At 36.1% G+C, this 14,710-nt stretch overlaps 1 protein-coding gene across 4 annotated transcripts; it reads left to right on the forward strand.

Moving 5' to 3' along the window:
* Positions 1–1,349: 1,349 nt before the first annotated feature.
* nt5c1aa (5'-nucleotidase, cytosolic IAa) lies at positions 1,350–13,597 on the forward strand. Of its 4 annotated transcripts, none has more exons than XM_039681001.2 (7): positions 1,350–1,753; positions 4,722–4,766; positions 7,599–7,766; positions 7,897–8,026; positions 10,900–11,022; positions 11,729–11,913; positions 12,785–13,597. In XM_039681001.2, the coding sequence occupies exons 1-7, from the start codon at positions 1,607–1,609 to the stop codon at positions 13,139–13,141; spliced, it is 1,155 nt and encodes a 384-aa protein (XP_039536935.1). In that variant the 5' UTR covers positions 1,350–1,606; the 3' UTR covers positions 13,142–13,597. The 4 variants fall into 4 exon arrangements, with proteins under 4 accessions (XP_039536935.1, XP_088979430.1, XP_039536936.1 ...); XM_089123304.1 differs by having other exon boundaries at positions 7,897–7,942; XM_039681002.2 differs by lacking the exon at positions 4,722–4,766.
* The last annotated feature ends 1,113 nt before the right edge of the window (positions 13,598–14,710 follow it).

Consider the following 14,710-nt stretch of genomic DNA (forward strand, 5'->3'; position numbering starts at 1 on the left):
ATAAAATAATTACAATCTTTTTATGTATATACTACTAAGTATTTCGCTTAGCAACGCTGAAATGATGGAGACATTCACTTACAGTGTTTCAGTAAATAACTTACATTTAACTTACAGCCAGTTTGAGTAGTTTTGATGCCAGAAGATAGACTTTATTTTTTAGAGATATGATGTCGAGTTGGTCTGCAGAGCTTCGTATTCATATTGTATATATATGTATGGTCAGTACATTCAATACATGTCACAAGTATTTATTATCTTTTTACCATTTCCAGTCTGTTGTTTTAAGAAGTGGACAGGAGGCCCAAACTTCAAGTGAAATGAGGGGGGAAATGAGAGGATCAGTTTACCTACAAGGGTTTTTTTATGCAACACCAACATACACTTTATGCAAACGTGCACAGTTTCACACACATGGCTAGATTAAGCCAGGTTTAGTCTTTAGTTCAATTAGAGCATTTAAGGATCTTTTATATTGTATGTGACTTAGAAGAAAACATGACTGGTGTGCATCTTGAATGGCACTGACATATTTTATGATCAGTGAAAGTTGCTTTCAGTTAAAACAGCTCAATCAGGAATTTAGTTTGGGACTGGGCTTAAACCTCGTCTGTGAAACTGGGTTGAGAGTTGTAGTGGATTTCATTTGTGTCATATTTAGCTATTTAATGTTGTTTTAAAGCCTCCACTGAGGCTTTTCTCCTCACATGTTCCTATGGGGAGAAATAAGACTGATGTATGCAGAATAAAAGGCCTGGTTTAACAGACAGGGTTTAGATTAAGCCAGGAATAGACGTTAGTTCAATTGGGAGTGTTTAAGTGTTAAATTTAGGTGTGGTATCCTATGATGAGCGAAGAGAATGTAGTTCCTTTTTACCCAGAAGAGGGCAGTCTATCACTCTATGTACAGTGTGGACAGTTTGCCACTCATATCCCCAAGGCTGTTGACAGGGCAGGGCTGCCATTAAGCAGCCAATCTCTGGCAAGGTTCTACTGCATGAGGTCGAAGTGCTGCCTAGCAACTAATTATTGGGTTACAAACAATGCCATTAAGGGGACAGTGGGGAAAAAGAACAGTCATGTTTGTGTTGGTATCTACCTGTCTCTCGTGTGTCAGGGCTGCCAATGACAGGGACTAGGAAGGACAGCTGTCAGGGAAGCTCATTATTCATTGGCCGATATATGCTGATCCTGTTAGAATGTATGATATTTTGTCTAGTTTACTAAGAGAGTGAGAGAGAGAGAGAGCACATGCAGATAGATGATAGCACGTAATACAGGGAAAGGGAGGGGGACAGTATGTGCATGAGTGAGGGATGAGAGGAGTAAGGGAGGGAGGGTGAGAGAAGGGGCCAGATATCAACACACACCGCGTCACAGCAGCAGATTGCAGGCAGAGCGTCAGAACAGAGAGGGTATAGACGCACACAACTAAAGCCAGCACTGCCATTAGACCTTGAAGCAGGATATACCATTGGATACCAACGGCACTGTCCTGCCTAAAGCTGGGAACACACACTGTGTGTGGAAGAGAGGCTGTGCATGTGATCAGAAAGAATAGCACAGCCCTGGATTAGTGTGTCGTTAATGAGAAGCGTTGGGGAAAATGAGTCTTGACCATGTTCAGGTCATGAAGGGGCAAGACCCCATGCCCAACACCTGTCCGCCAGCCTCAAACGGTGATAGCAAAGCATCCTGGGAGGACAGCAAGGATATCCATGAAAATATGGCTTCTACAAAGAAGCCCAAATCAGTAAGTGTCCCATTTGTGATCAGTGTTCCACACTGTATTTGTGCATCAGATGGACATTTGCATAGTATAACTCTTAACATTCATTGTGATGTGATTTTCCTTTGGCTTCTGACCTTTTTCTGGTGAGGTCACACTTTTTACGGCTATTTAGTGTGTGAAATGTTTACATACGGTGAGTAGTGCACGTGTTTCAATGGCGCTGTGAAGCCAGTCTTATGGTTGCAGTCTCACTTTTCCCTCCACAGAGAATAGCTAATTACATGAAATATAATGTAAAGAGGATCATAGCCTTTCATGTTGTGGTGTCTGGTTGTGGTGTCAGTGTTTATAAAAGAGAAGCAGAACAGGTTTCATGGGAAAGGAGGGGTAATAGCACTATTAGGTAACAGTAGGCTACTAATGTAAGGAGATAATGCCATCGGAGGTGCAGCAGGTGCAGATAATTTAGACTCTGGGAATCACCGCCGTAAAGATATCGAAATGCCATCTGTCATATGTTGTGGTGAATAAAATAGTTACAATCAAGGGCAGAGCTTTATAAAATGAGAGCTTGTCTGGCCTAGTGCATTGTTTTTGTATTTTAGAGAACTTTAGATGTGTTGTCAAATACATTTTGGATGGCTCAGTCTCCTTAACACATAAAAACTGCTCCTTTAGCGTGTGCAACAGGCAGTTGGTCAACACCATGTGGATTATTCCCTTCTCCGTCGCAGCTTTTAGCTCTATACTTATTATAAGCGGCACTGGCCTTTTCCAGATCTATTAATAACCTGCAATGCCATTCTCCTCTTTGTTATCCTCTTGTATTCTCCTATTTCTAACACTTGCACTAGTTGTCCCAGACCGACCCAACCCAAGAATGATTCATGGTTCTTCGTACCCAGCAGGGAAATTGTCTACTATGCAGTGGGTACAAAACCCATATTAGCCAAGTGACGGAAATAATTAGAAAATATTTTATTTAAAAACCTGAATTGCGATTGTATTTTTATCTGTGCAGGTAGTGGAGCCCGGGGCTAGTTGTCACACATTTTACTCCAGTGAGTGAATATATCTCTGCCTTAAAGTCTTGACAGAAAAAAAAGGCTGTTGAATATTTCCTGGCATTATTGATTAGGAAGACGTTACAATTCATTTTAATGCATGTACACTGTAGCGTAGTTATAATGGGAACCAGCACTTAAACAGCCACATGTAAAAGTTAGTACGGTATATGAATATATTAATTTATTTAAATTGTACTTTTTTTAAGTAATATGCAAAATGTTGCAAAATTATAACAGACACTACTTTTCAAATGTTTGGGGTCCGGAAGTTTATTCATTTTTTGAAAGAAATGAATACTTTTAATAAGCAAGGATTCAGGAAGTATTAAACTGCTCAGTAAATTATTAACAGTAAATTATTTTACATTTATTTTCTTTTTGAAATTTCTATTCAACAACACATCCTGAAAAAATAAAATAAATGATCATAGTTTTCTCACACACACACACAAAAAAAAAAAATTAGCTGCACATTAATAATAATACATGATTCTTTAGCGCTAAATCAGCATTATAATGATTTCTGAAGGATCATTTGACAGTAATGATGAGTAATGATGCTGGAAATTCAGCTTTATCATCACAAGAATAAATTGCATTCAAAAAAGCATTAAAAAGCTTGTTTAGCTAATAAGCACACTTCCGGACCCCAAACATTAGGAAAATGTTTAACCCTTTCAACATGGCACTGACCCAAAACACATCCGCAAAGCATTTGTACTTCAATATCGTAGCCAGGATCAAAATCTAAATCTCTCATAAAAAAATCTGTTAAATGATTGGTAGGTCTTTAATGTAATAATGCCCAATTTCCAAATCGAAATTGACAATTCCATGTAGATATTTAAGAGGGATGGTGTCTTTCTTTGCTCACTTGGCTCACATGGATGCAGTGCAAAGGATCAGAGGTTGAGTTTCTGTTTCCGCCTGGTAACAGGAAAAGAAAACACAGCGTTTATTTAGTTTATTCACCAAAAGATTGTTTCCTGAGACGAACTGCTACTGTTAAGCAGTTACCCCCCCCCCCCTCCACCACCATGTCTGTAACTGTATCATGTGCCAGTGTAATTAAAGAGTTTGAACCACAAATAACATCATATAATACTGAGCAAGCATTCAAGGAGCTTTTCCAAGCACATGGTTATATAACATCACTACAGGAGAGCAAAAACCATAGATATGTATACATAGATGCCACTTTCCATCACTCCAAACCAGTCGGCACACCCGCCATCTTGCAATGGTCAACTCAGCTTCTGATTGTGAAACCGCTGAGATTTAAATTCTCTAAGAAATGGGACAACCTTTCACAAGTGTGAATGTGTTGGTTTGTGTTTTTACATGTATTAACTCAATATTACATATTTTTACTATCATACTTTTAATGTTTTTACTTTTTAATGTCATGTCAGCTGACGCCTTTGTCTTGTTTTATTGTGTTAAGTGTAGCAAAATCATCTGCTGAAGTCTATAGATATTCATACATGCGTCTAAATACGGTTGCAGATGCTCAGTTAACTTGCCCTTGAATGTTTACTGACCGCTCCAATATTGCAGACAGCTTATGTATATATATATATATATATATATGGTAAAACCCTCTATAGAAACATCCATTCCGAAGCGCCACAATTCAGATATCACTTATCCATAACTCTTAGTGAATTACAGTGTCTCTTCTTGTTGAATCGGAAGTATACCAATATTGTCGTTGGTTTTTTTTTACGGTCATCATGGTTTGGTGGTTCTGTTCTCAACTAGGTTTTGTCCCAGCATTTTGTCCCAGCTGTGTTTTCCTATTCATTTCCAATCATGGCAAATTCTTTCCCAACCAGAACATATGTATTGTTACATGCATTACATAACAGACAAATCTGTATTACTGTGACATGGAGGTTGATGTGAAATGTTATTTTATGAAGGGACCTGTGAGACGGACCAGGAAGGTGGAGGGAGGCATATTTTTTGTAAGTATTTTCAAAGGGTCATGCAGATTTTGTTCTCTGCCATTTCATTAACAATCTGTTCTGCTTGGCTCTACTAAACGCATGACCTTTTGACCCACAATATGGACTTGCACAAACAAAGTTGTTAATGCATTCTTAAGAGCTCAGTTTGATGGTGCTTCAATTCATTTAACAGATTACTGGGTACAAAGTCATTAAAATTTGAAATTTGTCAAAAGTGATGCTTTAATTTTTTTTTAAGTTGAATCAACTTGGATGTTTAAGTCATTTCAACTTAAATTACATCAATTTTACTATAAAAATTAGTTGAATCTTGTATAATATGTAAACACATATATTATAACATAACATTGATAATTCCATTTTTACAGGATAGAAATCTTTTTTTAGAAGATGTGTGCTACTACTGATGTTTAACAGAAGGCATGTATGCCTTTAAGTTGATGTGAATGTGCAATGCAATCAATATGTTTTGCTTTCCTGTGATTGACCACTAGAGAGACATAAAAAATGGCAGAATAAGTAGTATAACCACAACATAACACACAGTGGTGCCCTAAAGTCTGACTCTAGAGTGGAAATAACTTTTGTGGAAATAACAAAGGTGCTGCATGTCAATTTTTGACTGTATTAAAACATAAAAAATTACCATAGTATTCACACTCGTTTCTCTGTAAAACAATGCTGTCAGTTATTTTACTTTGAAATGTGCGTTCGGTGTCGGAATGTCTGTTTTGTTTCGGTCTGTTTGATTGCGCCCGTTTCAAGTCTTCTTGGGCCCTTTTGGAAATATGCTGAGGTCCCTATGGGGCCTAAATTCACATTCTAAATGAATAATTCTATTTTAACATTTTTTTGTTTTGTTTAGTTCCTAAAACATCCTAAATTGCATGTTCTAAAAGTGTAACTTTCTTCCCTGTGTTTTTGCCCTCATGTTTCTGTCTGGTTCAGAAATCACTAATGTCTAAATGGGCACATTTAGCTGATAAGTGGGCACTAGAGTTCAGACAATTACGATAAAGAGCAGGTCAATGTTCACTTTTTTTCCAGATCTGTAAAGGGCTGTTAGAGTAAATGTTCCATCTAACAGTGTGCTGAATAGTTCAATTCTGGTTCAACTGACCATATGTAATGCAGTGGGCACTTATCCACTCTCATTTCCCGGTAACGTCTATCCCGGACCCCCTATCGTTAAAACATTTCCCAGTCCTGTTCAAACCTCTCAAGATCTCCCAGCATGACCAACACAACATCATGGCTCATCTGGAATGGCAAATCAGTCTCCGGTTCTTTGGTGAAAGGCTTTTCACTCATCACAGATCAATTTACACTGGCTTGTCCTTTTCCCATAACCCCTCATGCAGTACATGTCTCTGGTCGCTCATGCTGAACGGCACACACAGCGGTCTGGCTGTGTCATACGGTAGCCCCTTTCCAAAATTAAATAGCCCTGCTCTTCCTGGGTTTCCTGTGACATACTGAGCTGCTAGTCAGCTGATGTGGGCCATGTGACTATAAACACTGTACATGTTTTACGCTCTGCTGCTGGGAATCACGTTACCAACTACACCATTTGATACATTACCAGTGTCCACTAAATTACAGAACAGGGATAGAAAACATTACTTGGAAGTGAATTTTAGTTTGATCACTGGATCACTCTTAGTAGTCTATATCTACAGTATGTGACAGCATGAAATACTGACTGAATACCAGTCCTGTCTGACCTACTCTGAAAGCGGACATCCTAATGTGCTCTTTATTAATCGCTCCACTCTTGTCTTCTCACTTAACAAGATAATCTGTAATGACGCATGGTTGCTTGCTGAGGAGAGATGGCTATTGCATTTCATACTGTTCTTTTAAAATTGCTTTATGCACTCTGTAATTTTCTGTTATAATTTACTCACCCTTATAATGATTCAAATCAGTATGATTTATGATCTTCCATGGAACACAAAATAAGATGTTTAGCAGATTGCTAAAGTGGTCTATATGGATTGTGAACTATATTGTTTTAAGTCATCTGAAGAAAACGATACCCAAGCAACATTGTAATTCAGTAATTTCCCTTCCATATGTGATTATTCAAATATGATGTATTAAAGGGACAGTTCACCTAAAAACTATCACATAATGCATATAACTATCTATACATTATAATATAATATATATATAACTATCTATAATGTTTCACCAGGTTTTTAATCAATGATACTAAATTCTTATATCCAACAGTATTTCACATTTTTAAGTAATTAAAATAAATATTAGATATACTATATTATTAGACTTTTTTAAATAGGAAAAAATTAGAAATGAAGTAAAATTAGTAAAAAAAAAAAAAAAAAAAACTTAAGGGAAATATGAAAAATGAACACGACAAAATCACATAACAAATTAAGTTAAACTAAAATTAATATTTTAAATGTAACAATAAAATGCATTTTAAGATATTTGAAAAAAAATGATAGACCTATAAGATTTTTTTTAATAAATAAAAAAACATTTAAAAGCTAATTTAAAATATGAATACATTCTGTAGTGTATAATTGATAACCATTGATGATATGCAATGTGCAAATTCAACTCACAAGTGAAATTTGAGCACTATAAGAAGATTTTAACAGATATAAGAGAATATATTAGTGTAAAAACTAATCTATTTGTTACACAAAGCTATAATATACAGTAGATAGACCACTTTTATGGAAAACATACATGCTTTCAGCCAAAAGAAGAACCAGCTCCCCGGTTCTTGCACGTTATATGCTCAAAATTGCCTTGTGTTTGTGATGAATGTCTCACAGCACTTTCACCATCCCTATTCAGCCCAAACCAGAGAACGCTGTCACCATTGCAGTGTCATCGCGGGTTATGTTCCGCACGGAGAAAGAGCAGAAGGTGTTTGAGGAGCAAGGAATAGAGGAGTACCTCAGATATCAGATGGAGCACGAGAATGAGCCTTTTGCTCCTGGTCCAGCATTCCCGTTTGTTAAGGTAACACACAAGGATATAAAAATATAATGCATTATCAAGTTATAATTTCAAACAACATTGCCTTATAGTAATATTGACTGATTCTACACCTCTTCATTTGATAGACACTTTATTTGGCATGTTTTCTCAGGCACTGGAGGCAGTAAACGACCGATTGCGGGAGCTCTACCCAGAAAGTGAGGAGCTCTTTGACATTGTGCTTGTAACTTACAACCATGCCCACGTAGGCGTCAGACTCATCAACACCATCAACCACCACAGTAAGTGTATTACTGACCCTCCCATAACCTGGACTCTCACTATCCATTACACACAACTTAATCTAAAGGGAAAACAAGATTATTTTTCTGACCTCACTAGCAGATCATTATTATTTTTTTTAATTAGTTATTAACTGCAAAAGCTGAAACCTTTCAAGTCATGTAAAAAATAGTGCTTTTCACAATATGCATACACAATGCTGGATTGTTTGAACCCAATATTTGGGTAAAATATGGACAAACCCAAATTTTGGGTTAAAAAATTTAATCCAACTTTCACTTTCAACTGTAATTTTTTAACCCAACATTTGGGTTTGTCCATATTTGACCCAAGTGAATCATTTCAAAACAGCTTTAAAGGATGTGGTACATTAATGCCATAACTTAGTGTCTTAGTGCTTTACCATAAAAGTTTAGGGGCTAGGAAATATGACGATATAAAACTAAGATACAAGCTATCCTCTTAGACCTGTATTCAGGCCTATTGTATTTATACACTCAAAAAAAAAAAAAAAAAAAAATGCTGGGTTGTTTTAACCCAATGTTGGGTCAAATATGGACAAACCCAGCTGTTGGGTTAAATTTATAAATTGCATTTTTTTTTTTAATCCAACAATTGGATTTTTAGAGTGTAGTGTTGTCTAGACACACATCTGAGCATTCAAATGTAATTAAGAGATTTAAAAAAGATTTGTATTGTTCCTTTCTAGAGATTTAAATATTAGTTGGTTTTGTTTAAAGAAAGAGTATAGCGATTCTCAGGAAGTAATTGGAAAAAAAGATCTGATGTTACAGGTAAACACAAGTCTGATGGTTGGACACACACCGGCGGAAAGATATTTATGTTCATATTAACAAAACAGAAAATTATTATTCATATTAGAAAAGGCAGTTAAATCTGAATCAAATCAATAACAAAACCGTAAAACAAATAGACTGGTACTATCAATCAATAAGTTGATAGTGCGGGATGGAAAGTAACAACATGATTCTAAGGACACAAAACTGTAAATCCAAATATTTTCTTAGAAGATAAATCTCCAGCTGGCCAATAATATCTTCCCACAGAGATGCATGTGACACCTTTAACCTTTTGTAGCGCAAACCAGCCACTTCCTGCTCAGTTCCCTGTAGCGCCTCAGCTGGACTGGTTTTGATCGTCCCGGTGGCTAACTGAAGAAAAAACAAACATCTCTCCATATTTTGGCCTTTCTTAAGACAAAGCAACAAAAATGCGGATATGGACTGATGTTTCAAGAGCCATTTGAAGTCAGAACTATGAGTTCTGAACCACAAAAAAAATGTTTGTTAGGAGATAAATGTGAGCCTAATGCTCCAAAACACATTACAAAAATTATATAAAAGAATAGAACTATTTTTTTTTCTTTTATCAAAATCAATATGGTTTCTTCAATTAACATTTACAAATAGAAGCATGTGGTAGGGGTGTCAAATCTTTCTATGTTTGGCTGCAATCAATTCCGAAATTGCAAATAGTGGTCATAAATATGTGACTGAAGAAGAATGTCTGAATTCACAGTAATTATAAAAGTGTAGGCAAAAATGTACCCGGATGACCCACTTCTTCCGGTGAGAAGTGCATACTATGGACTAATATCCCATGAGGCCTCAGGAGAGGATTTGTGAATGGCAGTGATGCGACACAACTGACAGTAGTAGGTCACGCGATAATGACAGCATGGCGAATTTAGTACATCCAGATTACACTCATTCACGCATTCAACTTGTTCCAAGTTTAAAACACCTATACTTTCATGATCTTGTGGTCAACAACAACAAATCAATGTTAGTTCAATATCACTGCTCCCACATGTGTGCTGTCGGCTTTCATCAAAATTTTTAAATGCTGATCCAACACACTTTAAACTTTAAAATGTCAATCTCAACCAAAATGATGAATTGGATCAAAGCTCAACATTGTGTCAATGTGATGTGATTGTAATGCGGAGATTGAAATATCACGAGCCTTTTTAAAAAAATATCATTTAGGTTCTCTCAGGAATACTTCATTCTGATTAGTCAGTCGCAGCATTTGCTGGTTGCATATTGAATGATGAGGCTAAACTGTATATTAGGTCCTATTTGGTACTGTCATTTGGTTTCAATTGTACTCCACAGTTTCTTTTTACATAATAAAATAACTTAAAATAACACACTGAGTAGCCATGTTTGATAATGTACACATTTATTGTAAAATTATTATTAGGCTATTGCAAAATAACCCCCTTTAGGATGATCCCATCCCACCAACATGCGTCAGGATCCTGATCAGGGTTCATTTTACGAGAATGATCCCTTAGTTACTTTACTCCTCCTGGGCAAACTTGGCTTGACATGTCATGTAAATCAAACCTGCTGCTCAATGTGTTACTGAGCTGGCAGTCATACCCTAATGTGTCAAAGGCTAAAAGGGGCACATTACCCTAACATTTCTCACCAGTCTCAAGCTTTCCATCTGTTAAACAGTTCAACTGAGGTGTTTCAAGGGAAACCTTTTAATTGAAAACGGTGATACATTGATTAAATAATTTGAGGAAAATAGTACTTACAGATAATGAATCTAATAGATAAATGGATTTCAACGTACACTCATGTGAGAGGATGACTCCAGTCATATAAAAGCCTTTCTATTTTACATGGAAATGCATATATACCTATATAGTAGTTTAAATTAAAACATTAAGGTGCAGGCTATGATAATAACTGATAAAATGTGTAACAATAGCTTGAATGCAATGTACCGTACGTCGCTTGGGATAAAAGCTTCTACCAAATGCAAATATATCAGTGTAATAATAACTGGCTCTCATGAAAATGTTAATTGCGGATTAATATTATTCTCTTGTCCCCAGATCTCTTCATTGAGCGGTTCGTCATGACAGGAGGTAGCAGCCCCATTGGGTACCTGAAAGCTTGGCAAACAAACTTGTACTTGTCTGCTGATGCTGAAAAGGTTCAGGAAGCCCTTGCTGAAGGTTAGTAACACACACAACAGCAATGAAACGAGACGAGAAAGAGATAATGAATTCATGAACCGTGACAGGTGTAAGTACAATATTTAGCACAGCAAAAAAAAAAAAAAATGAAATGAAATCTAAACAGGTGTGCTTTACAGACTTTAGACATGTAGTATATTTAGACAGTGATTTGAGAGGTAACCTGTCAATAATTCAGAATTATAAAAAGTGCCAAATTACTTAGTGGTCAAAGTGCCTCCAAAGGAATTGCTCTAGCAGTTTGCCATTTAAAGATCCTTTCGGTGAACTCACTCTAGGCACGGTTGGCACGATTATTCCCTTTAACCTTACTATACTGAATTGAAAAATGTAATTAAAATGTGTACTAAAAAGTAAATTGATGTTGTGATGTTGTAGCGCACACACAAGTAGGTTCAGAATCAGATTGCCTAGTGTGAGTAAATAAACACCATATGTTGCTCTGTTTAGTATAACAGATTCACATCATTATTATATGAATAATCACATAAATAAATATGTATGAAATACTCTAAATAAAAATAACTGAAATGAGGGAAAGCACTGAAATCCATATCGACCAAATGTCTAACAATCCAATGACATATTTGGTTTGCTGAGGCTTAATGGGTCCTAAAGAACATTTGCCTGACTGCTTTTCCCTTTGGCTGGTAAACTCTACTTTTGTCTTTGTGTTTTCTTACAGGGATTGCAGCAGCCACCATGTTTATGTCAGAAAAACAAATCGAGGTGTCTGAGACCCAGCTGAAAGTGGCATTTGATGGCGACGCTGTTCTCTTCTCTGATGAGTCTGAGCGTATTTTTAAAGCCCACGGCCTGGACAAGTTCTTCGAGCATGAGAGGGAAAATGAAAACACATTGTTAGATCATGTATGCAATTTGAACTGAAATAAGCTACAGAGCAATGTTTAGAGGTGATGTTTGTCATTTTGGTCACACTTTAGATTAGGGTCCAATTCTCCCTATAACTAACCACAAATTTGGCCTCAATAAAGTTTAGGTTAGGTAGTTGTTAAGTTTAGGTATGGGGTGGATTAAGGGTTGTAGAATATGATCATGCAAAATAAGGCATTAATATGTACTTTGCTAATATGCATGCTGATAAGCAAGTATTTATAATATATAATATATATATGAAGAGTTCAGATGCAAAAGCCTCTAAAAGCCATTTGAAATTTTCTTCTTTAATGATGATTTTTATCAAACTTGTATATTTAAGTTCAGTAATTTCACTTAAATGGCAAAGATAATTACCTATTAATTGTTATTTAAGTGAAATTACTGAACTTAAATATACAAGTTTGATAAAAATCATCATTAAAGAAGAAAATTTCAAATGGCATTTAGAGGCTTTTGCATCTGAACTCTTCATATATTTTGTCCGATCCCAAAAGTGTAACGCTGTGGCACTTTTAAAACATTTTGTGCTTGTTTAAGTCTCCTAGTTCACAGCCTGACTGCATTATTGGCTCAATCAGCTCAAATGAGTTTGGAGCGGGACTTTCTATTCAATGGCATATGGGCAGGGGACACATTTTTGAGAAAAAAAAACAACAACAAAAAAATCTTTTTGCATTTGCTGCCCCTAGTGGAGTATAGTACAAAATGACACACTTGACCTTTAAATGAGCAGATATAATATGTTATATAAAGCTCCAAGAGCAGGACTGAACATCCTTGTTGTTCAGTTTAGTGGATATGTGCTACAATACATACTGTAATGATTCTGTCCACCACACAGGGGCCGCTGAAGGGTTTCCTAGAATTGCTTGGGAAGCTTCAGAAGAAATTCTATGCTAAAGGCTACCGTCTGGACTGTCCCATCCGCACCTATCTCGTGACGGCCCGCAGTGCAGCCAGTTCAGGCATCCGTGCCTTAAAGACTCTCCGTGCCTGGGGATTAGAGATAGACGAGGCTCTTTTCCTGGCCGGTGCACCAAAAGGCCCCATGCTGGAGAAAATCCGGCCCCACATCTACTTCGATGACCAGATGTTCCACGTGGAAGGTGCCGCAGAAATGGGTGCCATCGCTGCCCATGTGCCCTATGGGATTGCACAGAAATTCCCTCATAAAAAAAGCAGCAATGCAGCAAAATAACAAAGACAGGGATGATACATAGAGGTACATTATGTTCTTATTTTGGACGTGACGTTCAGGTTGTGGACATTCTTTTTTTAAGTAATTTGTGCTCTCAATGGATCCGGATTTCAGTATTCTCTTGGCCTTTTTTCCATGTGACCTATGCAAGGCCACACACACACACTACATATATAGACAAAAAGATTCAACCCAGTGCTGTTCTTTTGGATTAATCCTGTACTTGACTCTTGAAATATGGATTATTATGCATTATGATAAAGAAATTGTGCCTCTTGTGAAGCACTGCAATGAACGATCATTTTCATAAGCACTTCTCAGCGACAGTTTGTCGAAAAACAAATGATATTAACTTAATGTTAAAATTGAATGTGTGCTGCTATTCTTAAAGGGATACTCCCCCTGAGTTAAACAGTTGGGTTTTACCGTTTTTAAATGTATTCAGACGATTTTCTGATATTTAGAAGACTATCAATAACCAGACCGTTTCTGGTCTCATTGACTTCCATAGTATATTTTTTTTCCTACTATGGAAGTCAATGAGACCAGAAACTGTCTGGTTACTGATATTCTTCTAAATATCAGAAAATCGGCTGAATGGATTCAAAAACGGTAAAACTCAACTGTTTACCTCTGGGGGAGTTGTAAAATGAGCCTATTTCCAAAAAAAGTGGAGTATCCCTTTAAATGTAAAGTGACTGAAATGGTGTTTACACAGTGTATGTTTTGAACAACACTGTAATTCTAATTTAGCAATTGACTGTGATTATTGCTGTAGATGGTGTTGTGTGAGTCAAACTACAGTATTGTTTTATGTAGTCTAATGTATGTGGTCGTATATGATGGATGGAGTATTAGTCTGTAATATAATGTTCGACATTGATAAGAAGCCATAGTATTTGAGAGAATTAAATATATATAAATATATAGAAAGTTAAAGTATATTTTATTTAAATTTTATCTTATCTGGATTCAATAATATATACACTACTGTTCAAAAGTTTGGGGTAATTAATAAACTTGCAAACTTACACAAAAGGTGGCAGTAAAGACATTTATAACGATTTCAATTTAAAATTGAAAAGTGTTTTGCTTTCTATTCATCAAAGAAAACAAGTGTTTTAACATTGATAATATTAAATGTTTCTTGAGCAGCAAAACAGCAAATTAAAATGATTTCTGAAGGATCATATGACACTGAAGACTGGAGTAATGATGCTTTTTAAATATATTAAAATAGAAAACAGTTATTTGAAATTGTAATAATATTTAACTGTTTTCACTGTATTTTTGATAAAATAAATGCAGAATTGGTGAACATAAGAAACTTAAAAAAATCTTATCAGCTCCAAACTTTTGAATGTTGGTGTATGTATATCTTTTGACAGAAAATTATTGTACGTTAAAGGGAATGTACAGGGAAAAGAAGAGGTCAGATATGTCTGTCATCCAAAGAGAGAAAAGGTCCATTTGTAGTTAAACATCTAAACACTGCAATATCTTTATTGAGCTACATTACCTGCCACTCTTTTTCTCCAGATTTGTCCTTTCTTGTTACACATAATCTTT

The sequence above is a fragment of the Pimephales promelas genome, chromosome 18 (assembly GCF_988280905.1).
Source record: "Pimephales promelas chromosome 18, fPimPro1.hap1.1, whole genome shotgun sequence".
NCBI lineage: Eukaryota > Metazoa > Chordata > Actinopteri > Cypriniformes > Leuciscidae > Pimephales > Pimephales promelas.